Raw genomic sequence first — 24,989 nt, forward strand, 5'->3', positions numbered from 1 at the left:
CCAAAGAAAATGTTATATTATGAAAAGAAAAGTGAATGGTCTGATGCCTAAATTCCTCTTCAATTTTGCAGAGTATATAGTAACAAAGTCAAAAGAAAGACACTAAAACAAAGTGAAGCCTCACATTAAATTAAAAGAGCACCGGTATAGTCATCTGAAGATTTTCTGGCAGAAAAAAAAGGAATGTGTAGTGCAATTTTCTTAATAGAAAGCAAATTACTATTAGAGTATTTTCAGCCAAAATTATCCACAAAATTCATAAATATCCAATTTCAGAAAAATCAGTAATCTGCTCCATAATACCAGCTAGCTACTTTCAATGGATCAAAATGCTAGAAACCCATTTAATAAGAAATACAATAATCAAACATTTACTTAGCTCCTACTACATGGTAAGTACTTGAAACAGACACATTCATATTCTCCCATGAAATTTTCGACATTTTAAACAGGAGAATTTTTTAACCCAATAAACAATGTGGAACAAAGTTCATATTAGTGCTTTTCTAATCTCCATAACCATTTTTAAAGTAACCATAAAGGGAAAACAGTTAAGCAAATTTAGTTCTTTGTTTCTCTAAGAATATATTTGGCACATTAGCCAATATGTGAGGAGACCAAATCCATATTGAATGAGTTAAAATTAATGTAATAAAATTTAACAGGAATAAATGTAACGTCCTGTATTTAAATTTCAACACTTCACAAGTAAACAATGGCTATGTGGTGCTCATAAGGAAGCCGAGGAATTTAGCTGACCACAAGTTCATTAAGGCCCAACAATGTAATGGGCCACATGTAAAACTGAGACTGTATTAACAGAAGTGCCCACGCTGAGGGAGATAATCACCCCCACCTTATTCATCACTGCTCACAGCACACCCCAAGTATCTGCATTATTTCTTCGTCTCACACTTTTGAGAAATATTGACAAAAAGGAGCACAATAGGCTAATGAAAGACCTAAAAACCACATTATAAAACTCCCCTCCATAAAAATGGGGCAGTTGGAAGTGCTGTGCATGTTTAATGCAGAAAAGTGAATAAATATTTAGGGAGTTCTTGAGTAACGTCTTCAAATACTATAAAAGTTGTAATACAGAAGAGGGAATATACTTTTTCTATGTTGCGCCTGAAAACAAAATAGACCTAAGTTGTAAGAAGATAGTTGGGTTTGTTTTTTTTATTTTTAATTCAAAATAAGAACTTTTTAACAAAAAGGGAAAAGGTACATTGCCCAAAACAGTGTGTTCTTAAACATGGGGTTACCTGAATCAAGAAAGAGGTTGGACTGGAAGAACACCAAGGTCCCATCCAGCTCCTGCGGTTCTATACAAGTTATGTCTAGAAGAGGTTTCATTTCAGCATGTCACTCGTGAAGCTCTCTTCCCAACTGTGATATACTTAAAACATGGGACAAGCACCAAACCCTAGTTTATTGGAGATACTCAGAAACTTATCACTACAAACAACCAAGGACATTCAAGGTACATAACAAAGTATGTGTACGAGTGACTCCAAAAAAGTGAAAAAGTGAATAGGTCGCTGCATAGATAAAGACAAATTATTTTTAACATGGAATCCTGAATTCCAGGTGCATTTTTATTTTTCTCAACATACTACAGAGTCTAAGAAATATTTCCCCAGAGCCTACTTCTCCTGGGACTGCAATCTTAGGATTTTCATTTGTTTGAAAAGGCTTATGGAGGGAAAAGCATAGCTATATTACCTAATAACACAGGACATGGTAAGACAGGACAGGTGCTAAGTGCTTTGCTAGATAGACTATTTCTTCCTTGAAATCTTCTACTGCCTTTTAAATTGGAAAAAAAAATTTTTTTTGTTATCCTATCAAGCAATGTGGGCAAAGAAGGTAATACACACCCCACTAAAGATCCTCTGCATGGCCACTGCTTTGTCTCAGATAGAAAACAAATACTTTAGAAAAGCTACAAGATAATTAATTTTAATTAACTTTCCTGACTTGATTATAGGAAAGCCCATTTACTAGAAACTAGAAATGGAAGAAAGATTTATTCCAGTTACTTGCTTAATGTAAACTTAAAAATGGGTCACATGTGATATCAAGCAATCACCCTTTTAAAAAGAATAAAGTGTTGCTTTCATTGGCCAAACAAGATGGCTCTCAAATAAATTTCAAGGAGGAAACAAAAGTTTATGAGCTATGCTAAGAAGCATATCACTACACAGCAACCCTTATGGGCCCAGAAATTCTAATTGCAACATTTTTGTGAATAATTTGCATTTTTCCATACTGAGACATGTATAAGACTGATAGGACTTTATTTTTTCATTTTAATTTATTGATATATTTTAACACAACAGACATTTCCAAACATTATGTCCTGTTACTACAATTTATCTGTGATCTCATTAAGGTGAATATTACTTCCAATTATTCAGATCATAACCGATCCATGCTTACTTCTGTAGGATTCTCACCCAAGGCCCTCCTTAAGGTTTGCTATGGAGAGTTGGGGGAACTACCCAATGGGCTGGGGCAGGAGAGTAGGAGGAACCTCATGTTCTCTTAATATTGGAAGAATACCAATACAGCATTTGGGTTTTCCAAAAATTCTCCCTTGTTATAAGACTACTTCATCTTTTTTTCCCAAATCATTTATTTTTTTTCAATATATTTTATAGTTTCCTATAAATCCCTAGGTTGCCCTTTGTTATACATATTACCCCACCATCATCTCTCCTTCTCCTTTTGGGTAATCTGCAACTCCAATTCTTCAGAGACTGTACTGTTTTTTTACTCAGGGCTACATGACATCAACGGAAGGCCATTAGAGTAAAAAAAAAATGGCAGGCCTTCAAAGAACAAGTCTATGGTTTTTCAAAGAACGGTGTAATTTTCCATTCACTCCTGTTCCATCCTGAGCCTAGTTCATACATAGTTCATTTGTGTCTCTCCAAGATATAGGGGTTAATACAAAAGCTCTACAGATTGCGCATACAACTACACATTACAATCTGGACAACAGGCATTCATCATCCACTTGATGTTTTCTTTAAGGATAGTTAGACCAAACCCTTTTGAATGATTATGGATCTCGCTTAGGAAATTTTGCAATTTTCTTGGGCTGGATGCAATGTTATCTGCAATGTGAGACATCAAATGGACCTCAAAACTTGCTTTTATATTGGATTTGTTGGATTGTTTTCGTAACAATGTGGCAAAGGCAAATGTTTGGCAAGCATACATTTCTTGGTTTATATTTTGCTTGATATTAATAGTGAAGGGGTAGAACAGAGTTAATTTTGCTGTACTGTTCAAGGGCCAATGTTGCATGAAAGAGCTTTTAAGGGAGCGAATAATAAACACATTGAGATACTATATTCTTTACAAATTTAAGGAAATTGTAAAAATTGCCTGCAAAAGCCTGCTTGTTCCTTTCTAAAAGTCTCATCAAGAATGCTTTCAATGTGTGTACAGATTATTCTCAGAAAAACTACATAATTTGGCATGTAAGTTGATGGTTATGATAGTCTCTCAGTCCCTTTTTTTGTTCATATTAAGGACCAAAATTTTTCCAATCCTACAGTATCGTTCCCTCTTTCATATAGTAAGGGAATCAATCCTTCAATATCCTCAAAACTGTGTCTCCTTCTACACAACCATATATATTTAGTCTGAGTTACTTTTCCCACACTTCCCAAACAAACCCCTTTACAAAGTGTACTCCCAGAAAACCAGTAAGATTACTATTGCCAGAAAAAAGAAATATTGTTTCACTTCTGGCAGTAAAGCCCTAACATATATGGTTGATTATATCGAACCAGAAATTAGTTAGCTCTCAGTACGGACTTTATTCAAACAACTGCAATTATGCATCTTTTTCTTGTGTCTCTGCTTTGTTTTCTCTGCATTACTTCACACTTCTTTCCTATCTTTGAATTTTTCATATTTGTCATTCATTAGGGTGAAAGGCCACACTATTATATTCACAAACCATAATTTATTCAAATGTTGCTTTCTTTTTTTTTTTTTGCCAAAACACATAAGCCCTATTTTTAAGGACCAATTCAAAATTAACCTCCTTCAAGGAGCATTTCCTTCTACTGAATGTAGAAACATTTACTATCCTACTCATCCCACTTTGATGCACACTGATACATATTTCTGTAGAGTTTTCCCCTAATATTAGACAATATAATCTAAAAATCTATTGATGCAAAGTTAACAGAGTTAAGCAAAATTAGAAAGAAAATCAGTAATAGGGGGAGGAGGGGAAGGAAATAAACATTTCTATAATGCCTGGTATGTGCCAGGCACTGTGCTAAGCATTTTACAAATATCTCATTTGTAAGTCAAAGATTTCAGTACTCCAATAATAAATGATATAAAGATATGCAAGAAGTTTTAATCTCAAAAACAATGGTGTTGACACTAGTTTGGGTAGATAAATGGGAAGAAAAATGAATGGAAAAGTAGGGAATATCCTTCTACCTCAAATACATACGGAACATTCACAAAAAATTGATCATCTTCCTGTACACAAAGAAGTTAAATTCAAAATTCTAGCTTGTTTATACATGTGAGCACCTGGAGAACAGGGAACGTCTTTTGCCTTTCTTTACATCCCCCAGACCCAACACAGTACCTGGCACATAGCAGACCCTTAAGAAATGTTTATGACTAATTATACTGCTATAATGCATAAATGATGCGAGTGACAACAGAGGAAGAAGAAAAGTCTTACCTGTAAATATGGAACCAAGTCACAAAACATCTGAAGGATATGTGTTTCCTGTAATGAGGGTTTTTCTTTATCACAAGCACTCTGAGGTTGGAGCAGCACTTTAAGCAAGCCCATTCTCAGTTTGGAATACTCCTGTAATTGGGATGGCTCACAATATAGGTAACGGAGAAATGGGGCCATTATAGAGAGGCAGGAAATCTCTGACCTACAATACAAATTATGCATTAATATAGCACTACACCATCACTCCATATTTACTGAATATTTATGTGCAGAGTATTGCATATCACAGAGAATACCAATAACCAAGAAAAACAAGCTCTTGCAATAAATAGACTTATAAGAGCAAATTCAAGTGGATTATGCTTTATGATTTGATGCTGGGCATTATCTACCACAAAATAGATATGACAGTACAGATAAACCTAGTGTAGCATCATTAACTTATGATTTTGATATGCACAGGGCTTGGGCCTGAGATTTCATTGGTACAGAAAAATCCCTACTAAGTAAACTATTAAAGCAGATCAACACCTTATCAGCAACTTGTACTCTTAAAGAGTTGCTACAGGGGCAGCTAGGTGGCACAGTGGATAGAGCCCCGGCCCTGCACTCAGGAGAATCTGAGTTCAAATCTGAACTCAGACACTTGACACTTACTATCTGTGTCACCCTGGGCAAGCCACTTAATCCCAATTGCCTCACCAAAAAAAAAAAAGTTGCTACATCACTGACAAGTCATTTGCCCGAGGTCTCAAAGCCTGTAAGCATCAGTAGTGGGAAATGAACACAAGTCTTCCTGGATTCTACACCAGCTCTCTATTCATAATGCCATAAAGCCTTTCATGATAAGTGAAATGATATTTCAAAGAGAAATTAGTTTCTGAGAAAGGACATTAACAGACAATCATCAAAATGATGTTGCAGAGAGATTTTATAATTTGTGAATAATGTTACTATAAAATAATACTGATCAGGGAACACTTATGAAGAGTATGGTTATTGACTATAAAGTACAGTAGAAGCCTTTTTTAGTACGTTCCCTTACACTCCAGTCCATGACCCATCCAGATCTTGGATTCTTCCTTTGAAAAATAGGAATACTACCTATGTCATCTGAAGGAAAGTGTCAGCTGAACCTTAAAGTGTGTTAGAAAGGGAAGTTATTGTCACCTGGAATGTTTTCTGGGCTACCCTTGTGGCCATTACTTCCGCACGATCAGTTACTATTTATGCCACCTTTTAACTGAAACTACTCTCTCAAAAGTTATCAGTGATCTCTTAATTATTAGGTACAATGGCCTTTTCTAAATCTTTGACTTTCTTGACCTTTCCACAGAAGAGGATACATGTGAATACTCCTCTTCTGATTTCTTCCCAGGGTTTTCATGACACTACTCTCTCCTGATTCTCCTTCTATTCTGACTCTTCCTTCTCAGTCACCTTTGATGGATTATCATCCACATCCAAATACCTCTGCCCAAGTGCAGAGAGCTCTGTCCTAGGTCCTATTCTCTCATTCTATACCCTCTCTGGGGGATCTCCGAGGAACCCACCATCACAATGCACATGTTTCCAAAATACACACGCTTAGCCACCCTCTGTCTCCTGTGGTCCACCCCTGCATTCTCAATTGTCTGCTGCACATCTGTAGCTGGATATTCCATATCATATCAAACTGAATAAGTACAAAACAGAATGCATCATCTTCTCCTCGCAACCTCCTAACTTATTTCTATTGAGGTTTACTCCACACTTCACAACCTTAACATCATTGTGACACTTCACTTTCCTACCAACCTTATCAGCTGCCAAAGTCCTCTGAATTCCCTGAATTGGAGAAATGCTCTGAATTAGATGGCACACTACTAATAACTATTGTCCTTATGATTATGGCAAAAATAACAGCCAGCATTTATATAGCACTGTAAGGTTTACAAAAAGCTTTATAAATATTATTTTATCCTCACAACTACCCTAGGAGGGAGGTGTTATCATTAAACCCCCTTTTGCACATGAGGAAACTGAAGCAGAGTTTAAGTGACTTGACACAACTAAAGAGGGACCGAGGCCAGATCTGAACTTGGGTCTTCTCCAATCCATTTCCAGCGCTCTCTCCACTGTTAACCCCTAGCTGCGTGCTCTGCTGCAACAGCTTCTTCACAGTGTCCCAGCCTCCAGTCTCTCCTCTCTCCAATCCACCCACCCCATGACAACCAGATGGATATTCTGAAAGCAAAGGCCCGACCATGTCAGCGACCTGATCGAGACCCTCTACCGAGCTTTCTCTTACCTCCATTTCTTTGGCACTAAAAGCTCTTTCATGATCGTGACTCCCCCTCACACACTCCAGATGAAATGGCCAACACGATAGTCCACCTCCTGTCTGTCTCTGTGGCTTCGGCCATATCTCCCATTCCTGGAATGCCCTATCTCCCTATGTCTGTTGTTGTCATTCAGTTGTTTCAGACTCTTCATGACCCCATATGGGGTTTTCCCGGCAAAATTACTGGAGTGGTTTGCTATTTCCTTCTCCTTTCATTTTACAGGTGAGGAAATTGAGGCAAATGGAGTTAAGTGACTTGCCCAGGTTCACGCAGCTATTAAGTAGTGTCTGAGGCCAGACTTGAACTCAGGAAGATGAATCTTCCTAACTCCAGGCCAGCACTCTATCCACTGTGCCACCTAGCTGCCCATCTCCAATGTCTACCATGTGGATTCTTAACCTTCAAGGATCAGAAGGGCCTTGTGATTTTATCAGTCCTTAGTGCTCTCTTTTACCAAAATTACTTACTTTACATAAATTTTAAATTTATTTATGGGTATAAATGGGAGGAAGGTTGTCAGAGCAGACAAAGAGTTGGCGTTGAAGATACACAGACCTGAATTCAAGTGCTGCCTTTGATCGATACTCTGTGTGTGTGACACCAAGCAAGTCACTTAACCTTTTAAGTGCTCAAGAAAAATTTCCAAGACTGCAAGTTAAGAGGAAGTTCTGATCAACACAGATAGAGGGAGGTTCCTCACCCAGGCATTCCTTAAACCAATGAAATCAGAGGTTCAATCCTTACCCCTAATGTGTATACCAGATACTTCCCCTCAGAAGAATGCAAAGTCCTTGAGGGCGGTTAACAGTTTCATCATACAGAGCCTGGCAAATAACAGGCACTTAATAAATATCTGTTGAAGACAACTGCTGCAAAAACTACCTTAGATAAAGGCTCAACATCACCTTGGAATTGCCCGCCTACTAAAAGAAGTTCAACGTGTCTGCTTAGAGCACAATGACTCCTCACTCCACGAGACCTCATTAGTATCTCTCCCTAGATGAGAAAAGGACTGACAAATCTTTCCATCTTAATACCTCCAGATTGTGCTTGGTCTAAATCAATCCAGTTATTCAAAGTTATTCAGGAGTTTTACACACTCTAGACCACCCACTACAGTGACCACACAAAAAGTTTACAACGCTCTGTAACATCCCAAAGTACGTGATGAGAAGTCATTTGTGAGTTCAAGGCACTTGGAAAAAACATTAAAGCACAGAGCCATCCTAAGTGAATAAACATTAGTGAATATCTAAAAATGATCATATCAGGAAGATATATACTCACCCTACCAAAAAAAAGGCTAAATCTCAGATGCTGGTACATTTATGAATTGTCTAAGTCAGAAAAATCTGAGCTCTTCATTTCTCCAGGCACTTATTGTAGGTTCAATGGCCTCACTAGTGCCATTGTACAAAATAAAAAGGGCTCATTGATCATGCAGTGATGAGATCAAGTAATTTCTGTTTTTCAAAATGAATAGTGCATAAAAAGACAGAGTTAAGGAGAGCATGACTCCATACATGTATAACCAATAGAATAGGAATCCTCATTACACCAACAGTAGCCAAGGACAACTTAACTGCTTTCTTTTGTCTGAAATGCTGACAGTGAAGTGAAAGGCTAATATAATAAAATAAATTAAGAGGCTGCTAAGACCTCATTATGAAAACAGAATAGTGAGTAGTAGATTCTTAAATATGAAGTATTATTTTAAATGGCCCTTTACTTAATTTCTCCTGATGTCAAATACAACAACCCTTACTTACATCCAGCTCTCAAAAGCATACTTCCTTTATACTGTCAGAGAAAAATAAAACTGGGAAATAGAGGATTAGAAGACCAAAACTGACTGTCAGTATTTCAAAACTTGGTTGTGTTTTAAAGGTCTCTCTACATATTCCTTCTTGCTCTTTTTTTGACATCTAAAATTTAAGTACTGAAAAAGATAGTAAGGGTAACTGCTAGCATTCACACAGTTCTTAATGCCAGTACTTTTCCTCTATTGATTTCTGCCAATTTACCCTATCTAGAGCTTGTTTGTGCACAGTTGTTTCCATGTTGTCTCCTTCACTAGACTGTGAGCTCCTTGAGGGCAAGAACTATCTTTTGTCTTTATCTGCATAATCTGTGTTTAGTATAGTGCCTAGCACTTAGTAGGAACTCAAAAAGATGTTTATTGACTTTAAGTTTTGCAAAGCCCTTTACAAATATAACTTCATTCAATCCTCACAACAACCTTTGGAGGTAGATGCTATTATTATCCCCATTTTTGAAATTAGGTAACTGAGGCAGACAGCAGTTAAGGGACTTGACCAGGGTCACAGAGGCAGTAAGTGCCTCAGTCTAAATCTGAACTCAGGTCCAGCATTCTCTCCATTGTACCACCTAGCTGCCTATATAACAAACTGTGAGTCAAAAAATGTGTTCTGGTCCTAACTCTGTAACTTACTAGTTCAGAAGAGGTATATGTGAAAATGAGTATGATCTTTAAAACAAAGTATATATCAAGTTTATTTTTTCTTAATTTGGTAAAAAAAAAAAAATCACCAGTAAAAAAATCACCAAGGACACAATATAACCTGAAACTTCCAAATGTTTACATAAAAATTACCAATAACATTCAAGACTGAGACTTTAAGTTAAATAAATGAATCAACACAGCTCAATGAACCAATCTTTTCAGGAAGAATGCCAAATTTAAAGTCCTAATGCTTTTAAAAGAATACTAATATAATTCTGCTTATGCATTTAGATTTTGAAGTTTAACCAGACTATAATAATCATTGTCAGATGAAATAGTGAAAATTATAAAGTGATACTCCTAAAAGTCAATGTAAAAGTGAACAATAAACACAGGAAGGGCTGCAGAATAAGCACACTTATATACTGTTGATGGGGATGTAACTGACTGAGTCATTCTGAAAAGTAATTTGGAATTATGCCTTTTTTTTAAGTGAATAAAATGTCCACACGCCTAGAACCAGAGATGCTGCTGCTAGATATGTAGCTGGAAGAACTCAAAGACAGAATAAAAGGGTCATTTATGCATCGAAATCCTTAAAATAGCATTTTTACACTGGCACTGAACTAGAAATAAAGTCAATGCCGATTCACTGCAGGATGTAATGGAATGGTCCTGTGCTGTACAAAAATAAAGAATATGAAGAATTCAGAGAAACATGGAAAGACATGGCACAATGTGAAGTGAAGGAAGCAAAGTCATAAAAGCAACAGTGACATCCAGTTATAAGGAAAAGAGAAGTGGGAAGAGGAGGAGAGAAGAGTCCTAAGAATGAGATAGGAAAAAAATTCCCCTCCTTCAAATCTTTGAAATGGTAGAGAAATATGGGTATGGCACATTATACAATCAGAATTGGTTGAGCTATGGGCTGGTTTTTCTGAACTGCTCCCTATGCCCCATTAACACCCCTCCCATTTTATTCTTTGTTATATGGAATGGCTTGCTGCATTTGGGGGGAGGGAGGATGTAGTTGCAAATCAAAATGGCATAAAAAGGAAATATCAAAAGATATCAATAAAAATTAGTTTTAATTCCTATGAAGGCAAAATCAACAATACAAACTAAAAATTGGCAATAACTTTAATAAATTGGTTCTAAATTGGTCCTGGGGGGAAAAAAAACTTAAAATGAAAATTAATTAATCAAACACAGATTCTTAATTTAGAGATGCTTGTGACATAGATAGCTACCTCCTTATAAAAAAGCTGTTTTAAAAATCTGTGTTTGTTAAATAGAGACTTTTTAATAGAGGTTTATTAAAACAACTAGTACCCTCCCTTGGCACCTCCAGTCCTCCTAATCTATATCTTGCCACTGGGCCAAGATGGCCCTGGAGGAGAAAGCGAAGCTGGTGATGCTGCACAGCCCTCCCTCACTTAAATCCAATTCCACTTCAAGTCATGGCATCACCTCCCTGACGTCATGGTCCTCTCCAAGAATGAAGGACAAACAACAACCACCCTCCCTTACAAATTACCTTGAAACTAACTATTTGTATATATTTTTATTTGTTTACTTCATATTTATGCTACATATGTACTATTTATATATTGTGTTATTTATATATATATATACACACACACATACATAAATACATACATCTATACTTGTTTCCACCATTAGAATGTATGGGAGACTACGGAGTGTTTCAATCTATATACTTGTATTCCTACTACCTAGCATATAGTAGATGCTTTTAAAATGTTTTCTGATTGACTAACCGATCTTTGGTCAACAGCTCTTGTCCGTGGCAGACTGTCATCACTTAATGTCAGGATTAATCAAATTAGCTGTTGGTTCCGAGATATCCTAGACACTTAAAATCAGCCTACAGTATATTCTGTCAAGAAAGCCAGGGTGTGAAAATACTAAGTATGGCCACAGAAGCATTAATCTAAACTTACCCAAAGAACAACTGGAAGGAAAACTCAATATATTTAGAATATATGTGTGTGTGTGTGTATACATATATATGGATATATACATATATACACACATATATACATGCATACATATACACAGACACATATACATATATATACACATAAGTATATACATACACACACACACACACACGATAGTGTAAACAACATAATTAAACCAACACAGTGGCTATGGCTACCATAGCTACCAAGCAAACAGTGCTGATATTACAATATCAGGTTTAATTATTTAATACAACATGGCCCAGTGCCTAGGCCCCTTCAAATCAGTGAACCTCAGTAGGACTAAAGCAATTGCCCATATGGTAGCTAGTTACTCCCTGAGCACAGCTGTATGTGATCCAAAACAGCTCCATTGAAAGAGACCTTGTAACTCTGGCAAAGGTTCAACCCACTGGCCCATTTCCAAGGGGCCAATATCTCCCATGTATTTTCTAGTGGTTTACCAAAGATTTCAGTTCAACTTCCCCAATCAATTAACCCAGGCTTCATTTCTTTAATAATGGTTTTCCTTGTGTTCATTATTTCAACCATCAATGAGTTTGGGTTTTCTTCCCCCTATACTTAAGAAGAAACAGCAAAAAATATTTTGCTCTTAGAGACTCCTCATTTCTAAGGTCAAAAGCTATCTTTCAAGAACGAGAAGACAAGTTGCAAAGTAAATATTCAACCACTAAATATCTTCCCTCCAAAAACGTATATGCTTCATTTTACCTTTCTGGGCACTGCTGAAAAAAAGCTGTAAGCTGCTGCAGAAGAACTGGCCAACAATCTGACCTATTTTCAAGCACAGTGATGAGAGGATGATGATAGTTTCTGAAAGATAAAATTAAATTTTAGAAATTAAGTCATTTGAGAAATTCATGGATAAACAGTTTACCAATAAACATTTATTAAGGCCCTACTTACATTCTAGGCACTGTGATAAACAATGGGGATTATGGGATACAAAGAAAGGCAAAAGCCAATTCCTGCCCATGAGCTTATGATCAAACAGGGGCTGACAACACACAAAAGAAAACTGAAAAGCAGTGTGGGGTTACTCTTACTCACTTTATAAGAAATGATCTGGTATATAGCTATCATTCTTTGAAAGCTAAACTGTAATTACAGCACTTCAGGAGCTAAATTTCCCCTTTTTTAACTGCCCTTTAAATTTATGTAACACACCCATCCTATGGAGCAGAGACAAGGAGTCAAGACAAGTCAACCAGCATTTATTAAGGGGCCACCATATGATAAGCAAGGGGGATACAAAGAAACACAAGAACAGTCCTTGCTCTCAAGGAGCTCACAGTCTATGCGGGAGATAACATGCAAACAACTATACACAAACAAGATATAGACAGCACCTGAAGAAAGCCCAGGAAGCTAGGAGGCTGAGATGAGCAAGGAAAGAATTCCAGGCCCCAGGGACAATCAGTGAGAATGCACACAGTTGAGTGATGGAGTGTTTTGTGCCAGAAACAGCGAGGAAGCCAGAACATGTGGAGGGGAGTAAGGTATAAGACTGGAAAGGTATGAAAGGGCCTGGTTATAAAGGGTTTTAAATGCCAAACAAAGGGTTTCATATTTGATCCTAAAGGTAACGGGGAGTCATTAAGGTTTATTAAATAGGTAGGGTGATATGGTCAGGTATAAGGGGAAGGTAGGGGGCACAGCGGATAGAACACTGGCCCTGGCGACAGGAGGACCTAAGTTCAAATCCAACCTCAGACACTTACTAGCAGTTTAACCATGGGCTAGTATGTCACTTAATCCCGCCTGTCTCCAAAAAATAAAACAAAAACTAAAGAAACCAAAAAGGATATGGTCAGATCTACTCTTTAGAAGATCAGTTTGACAGCTGAATAACGAAGTATGGACTGAAGTGGGAAGAGACTTGAAGCAGGAAAAACAACCAGAATGGTATTGGAACAATCTAGGGATGAAGTGATAAGGACCTGAACCAAGTGACACAGAAAAGGGGATACATAAGGTAAAATCAAAACAACAAAACTTGGCAACTGGATATGTTGGGGGAGAAAATATAAAGAGTCAAGGAAGCCTGTGTGACTGGGTGGATGGTGGTACCCTTGACAGTGATAGGAACATTAGGAAGAGGGGAGGGTTTAAGTACCTAAATATAAAAGGTCACATCATAAATTAGAAAAACATGGAAGGTTGGGTTTGGTTTTTTTGATGCATAGGAAAAAAGTTCACAACCAAACAACTAATAGAAGTACAGAAGGAAAAAAATGGATAATTTTGACTTGTTGTTATTTGTTGTTCATTCATTTCAGGCATGTCCATCTCGTCATGATCCCATATAAAATTTAAAAGTTTTTTCACAAATAAAAAATCAAATTCACCTAAGATTAGAGGGGAAATGGTTAGCCTACAAAAATCTTTGCAGCAAGTTTTTCTGTTAAAGGTCTTATTTCTAATATATAGATGAAGAACTGATTCAAATTTATAAGAAAAAGAGCCATTCCCCAGTTGACAAATGGTTTAAGGATATGAACAGGTAGTTAGTTCTCAAAGGAGGAAATGCAGGCTAACTATAGCCTCACAAAAAAATGATCACTACGATGAATCCAGAGGACCAATGAGGAAACATGCTACCCATTATAAGGAGGTGATAGATTTAAGATTCAGAATGAGATGTCTACATATTATCCCTATTTTTCTATGCAGCCATTGAGGGAATTTGTTTTGCTTAACTATGCCTATTTGTTAGAAGAAATTTATTTTTTTTCCAAGGGAGTAGGGCATTAAAAAGTGGAATGCAAGAAAATCAATTTCTGTTTATTTAAAAAATGAAGGGGGGGTGGCTATAAAATAGACATGTGCTTATTACTTTTACCTAACTGTTCTACTTTGCTCCAAAAGACTTCTCATGAAATGAGAGCAATCTATAAATGTTTGTAATGGGGAGGAAAAAATACATCATGAAAACTTTTTTAAAAATTTAAAAAGAGAAAAGGCTATAGATTTGGCAATTAAGAGATCACTTTGGAGAGAGCTGTTTCAGTTGAATAATAAGGTCAGAAGCCAGACTGTAGAAAGGATGAGAGGAAAGGAAGTAGAGGCACTGAAGGCAGGCAAGTGATTAAGCCACAAAACCAAGTAGAGATATAGGACGAGAGTTATTTGGAATGGGCAAGATGAAGTGAGGGTTTTTTGAGAATGTAGGAGACGTGTACATTTGTAGGCAGTAGGGAGGTAGTCTGGGACAGATTGAAAGTGAGTGACAGAATGGGCATGATAGAATGTGTGAACTGGAGAAGATGGGATGGAATAGAATCACTTGTCCACATAAAGGCATTTGCCTTGAAAAGGAGTGAAAGCATCTCTCCTGTCAGATTGGCTAACATGTCAAAATAAGAAAATGGTAAATGCTGGAGAAGATGTGGGAAAATTGGAACACTACTGCACTGTTGGTGGAGTTGTGAACTGATCCGGCCATTCTGGAGAACAATTTGGAATTATGCCCAAAGGACTATAAAAATGTGCATACCCTTTGACCCAGCAATACCACTTCTTAGGACTATATCCCAAAGAGATCACACAAGTGGGAAAGGGACCTGTGTGTACAAAAGTATTTATAGCCGCTCTTTTTGTGGTGGCAAAGAATTGGAAATCAAGGGGATGCCCATCAATTGGGGAATGGCTAAACAAATTGTGGTATATGAATGTAATGGAATACTATCGTGCTATAAGAAACGGGGAAGATACAAACTAGTCTAGTCTACCAAATACTCAGATTCTTAAAATCTGGCCTGCTTGCATTAGCAATACAATAAGCCTTCTCTCTGACTGAAAGAAGGCTTGAGGTTAATTCTTTCAAGGTAGACCCATGCTTGTGCCCTTGAATTTCCCGGTTCCCAGGACCCCTAGATCACAACGCTGAGACCTCAAGGTTAAAATGTTCTCATTTCAAGGTTAACACATCCTCCCCCAAATCACCTGACATCCTGTCCCTATTACTCAACCTTCCAAATAAGGAGAGTGAGTGTAACAGCAATGCTGCTTGCAGCTACTGTGGCTGTGTAAGACCCACAACACCAGCACACAGGAGGGCTGCTAGCCCAGGATCTTTCATCTGCTTTTCTAAGGAAAGCAACTTTAAGGGGTTAACCATTTTACTTTAATCAAACATACATATATCATTCACTTAGTTCAGGGGAAAAGGTCAGCACCCCGAACTTCAGAGCAAATACAAACAGAAATTACAAGCAGAAATTATAAACAGAGCAAAATAATACAAATCAACGGACAGGCTTCTGTCTGACCATAGCAATACATACACAGTTACCAGAGAGAGAAGCAACGAACATCTGGGTTTTCAAAGCTAGGGGGCTCCTTGACAGCTACCAAGAGTCTCCACACCAACCCTCTTGCAATGAGTGAGCCCCCCCCCCCCAAAGGCAAAATACTGACTTCAGAGTACAGGGCCACAGGGCTTCACACCTCTCATGACCTAATTAGCAAAAGGGAGCTGGCCTTCCTACAAACAAAGACAAGACTCAAAGGTACTTGACTGCCTTAGTGCTGAGAGGCACTCCAAAAGAAAAAACATTTAAAAGTCCCATTTTACTTGCCCTTACAATGAGATGAGCAGCCTCATCCCATGGGCTCCTTTTGAGGTCAATAATAATGCACTAAGGTTGTGCCAAATCCTGTATACCTGTCTATCTCCTTTTGTTCTGAGTGCAAGCAACTGACCATCAGCTGATGCTAACTTTTTTTTTTTTTACCTTCTAGCCCTGTGTCTTGAATTACTGACCAGCAGTCAAAAGGGCAAAAGTATCAAAAGAGTCACAAGTAAGAGGAATTGCTCTTCAGGAGGGTCTTAGGATTTCAGACTTGAGGAATTTCACCAGCTCAAATGTTCTCTTTTCTCATCTCTGCCTCCTGCCTTCCTTCAAGTCCCAGATAAAATCCCACCTTCTTTAAGAATTCTTTATTGATAGTTCCTTCCTTCTGATTATATTCAATTTATCCTGTCTATATGTTGTTTGTACATAGTTGTTTGCATATTGTCCTCCCCATTTGGCACTGAGAAATTGTTTTTGCTTTTCTCTGACCCAGTTCTTAATACAGTGCTGGGCATATAATAGGCACTTAACAAATGCTTGCTAACTTGCCTTGATGTGAGAAACATTCTCGCTCTAGAAAAAACAATACTCCTTGTGAAGCCAGGAGAGTTCTCATTTTATTTTACATTTATTTTATATTCCTAGTGAATGGGCAGCTCCCGAATGGAGTACCCTCGCTCAGACAAATGCCAGCCTTTTTATGCTGTTCCCAATTCGTATTTCCCCCCAGGCTCTCCATTGGCTACATGCAACCTCCTGAACCGCCCACTTCATGGTCTCCTCTTTGACAGGTTCCCCCTCGCTAAGCACGTGTACAAACTTCTGACCTTTTACCAGATCAAAAGCCTGGTTCTGCTAGGTCACAGCTCTGATTAGAACCAATCACCTCTGATTTACATTCGGTTATCACTCAAAGCTGGGAGTAGTTTTAATCCTGTGGAAACAGAATTCCTTCTTTTGTTTCTCACACTTGACTTCTTTTAGAACAGCATAAAACAGAGAATTTCGTACAAAAATAATATTGAGGTGTGCAAGCCCATCATCTAATACAAGTGGCAGCCTATCAGGTGTTGTGAAGTCTTCCACCAAAAACAGAGATGCAACACATTTCAAAGTCTGCCTTTTAAAAACCTCAGCAGGCCCTGCTACATACTTTTTATTATTATTGCCGTTTCATTCCAAGCCCAAGCAAACAGATGCAGAAAAAGATAAAGCTGTGTCTCTTTTAGAATTCAGCAAAGTTGAAGGTTATAAGAGGTAAACATAGAGAATGAGGCCCTTTCAGGTACCCTTAAATCATTCCATATCTAGCAGGGGAACTGGAGGCTTGGAGCAGTTCATTTGCATATGAAAAGACCAAGAGACACAATAAACTTGCCCAGCCTGGGTCTAATATTGCCTACCTACACATTTCAGGATGTTCATTTGCATAGACCTATAAGAGTATATTAGAGCTTTAAAAAACTGAGGAACCCCTTGCCCCAGAGCAGTTTGGCAGCTACTGAGCAAATGGCCACTGCCTGTTCATAGCCCAGCCTGCAAAGATCAATTTTTGAGAAAATGTATTGGCCAGCGGTCACAAGTTAAAGCAAGGTCTCTCACTAAGGGGGCCAAGCCCTGAAGGAGGAAGAGCTACAAAAGGAAGTTAATGGGTAATTAAGACAAATGATAGTTCTGATCAAAACCAAGTTACTAAAACTGCTACAGTTGCCCCCAAGCACCTTTTCAAAAGTATCAATGGCTAGCATATGTAGCAATAAGGTGGCAATCTCGTTATCTCCATTCTGCAAATAAAAAAACAAAAAAACTGAAGCAAATAAGAGGTTTAAGGGACTTGCCCGGGATCACATAGCTAGTAAGTGTGTGAGGCATGATTCCAAGTCAAGAGCTCCAACCATTACATCACCAAGTGTCATACCCCTTTGCTAAGAAACCCCACAGTTGGACCAGATTGTTCTGGCTGTCAGGGACTATTAAGAAAAAGATTATTAGAAATCCTATTAGTCCCACTACCTCAGTTGAACTCCCAGATTGCCAAGGTCATGTCGATCATGTTGGACTATAACCTCCAATTAAAATATATTGGGTAGCACTTGTGATTTTTACTTAAATATTGGCTTTTCTGCTGACATGACCCATACTTAAGTAAAGAGTATAACATAGGAAAAATCATCCCACACAATCTCTCAGATATTTCATTTGGCTAATGGTGGCATTTATGACTCTTTAAGTGAGAAGAAATCTAACAAGAAGCATCACATTTTTATAAGGTCATAAAGATCACTCCAGGGCTGTAATGTAGATGATTTCCCATTCTATCTCCTACAAAAAAAAAAAATGTGTGAATGTCTTTGTTATCAGCAAGATTTCTTGAATATACAAAAGGTAAGTTTGTCCAAATGAAGCCCCAGTCAAAAAAAAATGGGAATAATATTTAAACAGGATTAGAAATACAGAATGCAGAGTTTTAACTACATTATTAATTCATCTGCCTATTCTGCATTTAGATGGGAGGATAGGTTTGAACTAGAGTTGCTACTCGGACAAAGGGCTTTGTTCCACTAGAAACTGGCATAGTAGATTCGGTTTAGCATCATGGATGGATGGACTTGACAGTAAGTGGAATTGAGTCAAATAAAAACTATCTATATTAAATGGAAATCCAGCCATCTTAAAAATCAACGTTCCCTAAAACTGCAAGTCAGGTGTGAGTTGTAACATGATTATGTGGAAATTAGACTCTTCAAGAATTAGTTTAGAAATCGTAATCCTTAAAAAGGGGGAAAGGAAAGGCTGGAGTGAGGATAGTTTTCCTAGCAATCATATTTTTAATAAATCCACTAAATATAAGTAGCCCAAATTTGGCAATAACATCCTCCCCAAAAGCTGTTTCATAGGTTATATATATATGCCAAATACAACTAAGCAATATAACACGCTCTCATGCGTCACTTGGCTTAATGTACATAAAAAATACATAAGATAGAATGCGATGTCCATACAAAAAGCAAAAGGATGGAATAAAACGTTTTTGTTGAACTCTTCAAAGCTCCAGAACTGAATATTTCAAAAACAGTACAATTCCATAAACTTGAAAGCAAATCACTGAAGTTAAATACGGTCAAGGTCACTGGGTTATAATGATAAGGTCCTGTTACCACTCTCCATACCAAAGTAAAACATGGTGGGAATTAAAATTTTTTCATTTTAAAAATAAAATTATTCTTTTAGTTAATATAGTACCACAGTCCTAAATAATTACCATTAAACTATACATTTCCTCATGTTACAGAAAATAGAGGATTTTCCTATCTAAAATATTATAATCAGAGCACTTAAAACCTCACGCTCCTAAATACAGTTAACTCTTTATTATCCAGGTTGGGAAAGGTATGGATTATTCAAAAATTTCTTCCATTTCTACATTTTTGGACATTTAACTGATTATTAAATTACCTCTAGGAGATGAGGAAAATAAAAAGAACTAAGATGAAAACAAGTTAATCTTGCTCAATTAAAAGTTCTACAATGTAAGAAGGGACAAATATCAAATCTAGAAAAAAATATATATATGTATATATATATATTTAAATTATCCCACTTACCAACATAACAGAAATTAAGGTTATTTTATTTCCATATTCATATGCATAGAAATAGCTGAACCCATGGGAGCTGCTCAAATCTGAGAAAGGGTAGGGATAGGGAAGGAAGAAAAGGGCCTAGGACAGAGGCTTTGGGTATACCTATGGTTAAGCATGGATAATAATCCCTCGAAGGAGAATAAGAAGATTATACAAACCTAATCCTTCTTCCCCAAGGTAGCCTTTCAAATGCTTAAAGACAACTATCATATTCACCTTAAATCTTTTCTTCTGCTGGGTAAATTTCCCTAGTTTACAGCCCAACTTCATGATCTCAAGACCCCTTGCCATCCATTGGATGCTCTCTGGTTTCTTAGTGTCCCTCCTAAAATATGGTACCCACCACTACATACTCTATCCTAGATGTGGTAGGACCAATGGTACAGTGGAACCATTCATTACCTTACCACCTTGGACATTATGCTGCTTAAGACTGCTGAGGCAGTAGCACATTTGGCTTCCACTCACATTGCTAATTCCCTATATGCAGATAGGCCGCTAAACCTAGATGTAAACCCTGGTGCCAGCACATAATGGCTCACAAGACAACTACGAAATTTTCAATGAGAACATTTGAACCTCAGAAATTGGCAAATACTACACATCAGGGCTTGATTTCTTGTTTTGTTGACTGTGCAGGCTAAGAAAGTAATGGAGAAAGTGTTAATAATGAAGATTAAACTTCAAACTGTGCCTTGTATACATGTTTTTGGAGAGAGACAATGATAAACATTTACCAGCAGACCCTTGAGTAAAATTTTCAGATCCTTTTCAAACAAACCTGCCTGGTCACATTTCTGTGTCATCTGAAAAGCTGACAAATATGTAATTTTATCAACGGCTTGCACTTTAATTCACTGATTGAAAGAAAATTAAACAGCAAAGAACCAAGCACTGATCCCTAGGGTGTTTCATCAGAAACCTCCTGTTCTAAATTAATAATGGATCATTAATAACTACTCTTTAAACCAGTTCCAAAACAACTTACTGTACTTAGTAAACACCTCTCCATCTTGTCCACAAGAACAGCAGGAATGACTTTATAAAACATTTTGCCAACATCTAGAATAAAACATTTATTTTACCTACCCTCTGGAAATCCTGTCAAAAAAGGGAAATAACATTAATCTAGAATACCTTATTCCTGGTGAAGACAAGCTGGTTCTTTATGATCGTTGCTTCCTTTTCTAGATGTCCAGTCAACCCCGTTTTAATAATATCATCTAATAACGCTCTCAGGAATCAACATCAAACTTACTGATCACTGTTGACAGCCTACATCCTAGTTTTTGTATTAAAAAAAGTTTTTAGACAGAACTTGCCCTTCTCTATAATCTTTCAAATATCACAGACAGTGATTTAGCACTCACGTCTGCCAGCTCTCTAGGGATCCTAAAATGTTCATCTAGACATTTTCATTTGGACTCATCATCAAGGTGCTCTCTGTTTCCTGACATACCTTAGGTTTAAACACCATATTAGCAAGTTTTCTTCTGTCCTTTCCAATCTAACGATCATTCTCATGGACACAAAACAGAAGTAAAATAAATGTTGAAGAGCTCTAGTTTCTCCCTGTTGGAAATCACCATCATTCCATGTACCCCAAGCAGCAGTCTTAGCCTTTCTTTGACATTCAAAATAATTTAAAATGGGGAGGGGGGAAGTGTCTTTTTAAGGGTCTTTTTTTGTACCCTTAGTTTTCCCATCAGCCTCAGCCAAATATGAACCTTAGCACACTTGATGCTACATTTAAAAATATATGCAATAATTTCATAGTCACCCTTGATCTCTCTCAGACAATTCCCCTTTTATATTTTATCATGTTTTTCTCTTTGCATCTTCAGAATTTCATTCTTGAGTTTCCCATACTTCAAAGGATATAGAATTTTAGGCCATGAGTTCATTCCCATTCAGTCTCTGTACTCACTAAAATGTGCTTTCCTTAAAAAGTAGAAGCAAATCAGACTACACCCATTTTCCTTTCTTCTATCACAAATTCTAAGACGACCCATAAAATGACTTAGAAAACAAAATGTCAGACCACCTCAATATCTTTTGCCAAGAAAACCCAAATGGGGTCATGAAGTCAGACACAACTGAATAACAACAACGTCAGAGTGACATGGCTGACTCTTTAATTAAAATTTTGATCCTAAAGCAAAGGTCTGACTATGGCCCCAGCTTGGTGAGGCAACTTCACTGCCTGTCTATTGCCTTTAGGATAAAATAGAAACTCTTCTGTCATCACTATCATGCAGAAGTGTGCTGGAGCCAGCTTTGTACTAGCACCAGAAAGTTGGTTGTCAGCAAATGCTCTAACTTGGGGCTTGACTGATTATTTTGTTGACTGTCTAGACTTAAGAAACTGGTGAAGGAAATACTTTAGTGCAGCTTAACTTAAAACTGTTAATGAAAAAAAAAATTTAAGATAGTGCAATCATATTCCACTCTTCCCAAGAATCCCATCATTCCTATTCCATGAACCAATTCCTCCTTTTTGTTAAGAATAAGATCAGGAACAGAATTTCTCTTCCTTAGTTCCTTCACTTTTTGAAGTACAAAATTATTATGACAGTGAGGCAAGAAGCTATTTGTTGTTCTGTTCTTGGCAGGAAAGGAAAGCTCCAGAAGATGTCTGAATAACTAAAAACTGAAAAAAAACCAAGATCCACATCAAGTTCTTCTAACTTCAGGTCAAGGACTCTTTGCACTAACGACATCTTTATAGATGGTTGAACAAAAAAATAATTCTGCATTATTTTCTACATGTATATGTACATGTTACATATACACATATTGTTGATTTAATTCAAGTTGTAGGTTTCCTCTTGCTAACCAGACTAAGTTTATGAAGACAGGAACTATGTCTTTTAATTCTTTTTGCAACTCTCCCCATTGCCCACCTCCTACCAACACTTAGTCTTGTCTAATATTCAACAAATGGAGCTGATAGAAAAAAAAAGCATCAAAGTCAGAAGCGGTGACAAAGATGACTATTCTATTTTTTAAATCATTAGGCTAGGAAGTCCAGTGTTATAGAAAGAAGACTGAGTATGGAGTAAGACCTGCCATAATACTCACTAGCCACAGGACAACCTCTAGCAAGTCACTTAACCCTGATGAACCTCATTCATCTGTAAAATACAGATAAGAATACCTGCATGACCCTACCTCAGAGTTACAAATATTAAAAGAGATAATGGGCACAAAGTACTTTGTACCCCTTTGTGCCACTCCAGGGATAGGAAAAGAGGCAGGGGGGAGGTAGTATTTACACACAAGAATAAAGCACAAATGATGAAAGGCTAGGAAAGAAAACCAAGGGACACCTATTACTGCGTGTCCTTATCCCCACTGTCTTGAACTCTTGCTTTGATTCTGAACCTCACTTCATGGCTCTCCCTTATTCCCTTGGACCCAATGCCCACTACAACTGAGTTCCCCATGTCTGGATTCCCTGGTTGCAGTTTCTGTTCACATTATCTCATCTCCCTCATCAGATACTTCTCTGCCCCTCTGGACAGAGGTCAGGTGTCATGCAGACTAGACAAAGTCTCTGCTTTGAACAGAGCAGGGACACTCTTCAAGCAGAACCCACAACAGCACAGCCTTACCTTGGTATTCAATGGGTTAACACTACATTGATTCCAAGCACCCAGAAGATAAGGGACATGCTTTATTTAAACTCAGAACCAATGACAGTTCCTTGCACACAGTACTTCCACACTTGGATGGATCTGCTCCCTCCAACAATACAGACTCTAAACCACTCATGCCCTCTCATTAGGTCTGACTCTTGTCCATTTATTCCAATAAATCTTAGACTAAGAATTCACCCATCATGCCTGGATTATTCTTCCTCTAGTTCTGCTCTGTCTCAAGTTCACAGAGCTCTGAGGAAACAGTTCACCATGGAAGGAAAGGTCGGACTTTATTTCAACAGTCTTCCTTTTTCAATGATATTGCCAACACAAAACAATACCTTCACTTTAACTGAAAAGCTGGGGGTTGGGGAAGGAACCTAATAAATGCTAAATTTGTGGCTCCACTTGAACAAAAGCAATGATAAAATAAGATATGTAACTAGATTCACCTTTCCAAGTGTAAATACATCAATCTTAATAGAAATAGGGGGAAAAAAGATTAGTCTTGTAGTAGGCAACTATGAAAGCAAAAGTTATTTGTAACCTTTAGGTCACCTTGACCTTTTTTGTTATGTCTCTGAATATAAGAGAGCTATGATTTGATTTACATCATAAATTCAATGACAGACACAGATTGCTTTTTCTGTATGAGGGAACAATGCCTGCAGTCACCATGCATTTTCATGTATGCAGCTGTGACCCTGGCTCTTTCAGAAGCATGGCACAGCACTTTACTACATCAAACATGCATTTTAAAAGCATTTTCCTACCTGCTCTGAATTTAGATTTGAAAGGGCTGGTTGGAAGCCAAAAAAATAGGTTTAAAAAAAAAACAGCTCTTCAGAATTGAAGACCAAAAAAAATTACATAGTTAATAATTATTATGGAGAATCAGCTATATTAATATGGAAAAGTAAAACACTCTCTGGGCAGAAAATTAAGGTGGTTTTAAGGACAAAGAAAATGGTACTTAATGGCTAACAAAGCTATGTACAGTATAATCCCACAAGAATCTATTTTATCCTTCTCACACCAGCTCCTAGAAGAAGGAGACTTAAACGTGATTTTCTACTTGACGTTTTTATGGCAGCATTTTTCTTTGTGTCTGTGGTAAAAATGGAGTAAAAGAATACACTTTTCTTTGTCACATCAGGCTTGTCGAGCTGCTAAAATGCCAACTGACTTTAATAAATGTATAATTAGAACAAAATGATTCCCTCCTTTTCCTGTCCCCAAACTGTATTCTTATTTTGAGAACTAAGGTTTATGTTGGGTGTCCCACAAAAAGAGAACTCTTAAACCATTTAGGGACCAGTACAGATATCCTTGGATGAATGTTCTGGAGATATTTAATACTTTTCTGGCCTTACTAAATCCCTAATCAGAATGACCAGAAAACATCTCTATGACCTGAATCAAAAGTAAATCATTTTTTATAATACTTTGAATATAGTTAAATGATTAAAAGAAAATTACTATTTATTAAGAGACCATAAAATGTTACCAATAGATAAGCAGGTTTCAGCATGAAAGTTTCAAAACACTGTGATTTTAAAATATCTGAAAAATGTATCTTGATTACAGTTACACACTGGTGG

At 37.3% G+C, this 24,989-nt stretch overlaps 1 protein-coding gene across 1 annotated transcript in view; it reads right to left on the reverse strand.

The window, feature by feature from the left end:
• FOCAD (focadhesin) overlaps positions 1-24,989 on the reverse strand; it is a 360,082-nt gene that overhangs the window by 257,626 nt on the left and 77,467 nt on the right. Inside the window, exons 6-7 of the mRNA XM_036738081.1 lie at positions 12,238-12,339; positions 4,730-4,934 (exon numbers count right to left, since the gene is read on the reverse strand). Coding sequence (XP_036593976.1) covers positions 4,730-4,934; positions 12,238-12,339 — 307 coding nt within the window. The remainder of the gene's footprint in view (positions 1-4,729; positions 4,935-12,237; positions 12,340-24,989) is intronic.

The sequence above is a fragment of the Trichosurus vulpecula genome, chromosome 1 (genome assembly GCF_011100635.1).
Source record: "Trichosurus vulpecula isolate mTriVul1 chromosome 1, mTriVul1.pri, whole genome shotgun sequence".
Taxonomy (NCBI): domain Eukaryota; kingdom Metazoa; phylum Chordata; class Mammalia; order Diprotodontia; family Phalangeridae; genus Trichosurus; species Trichosurus vulpecula.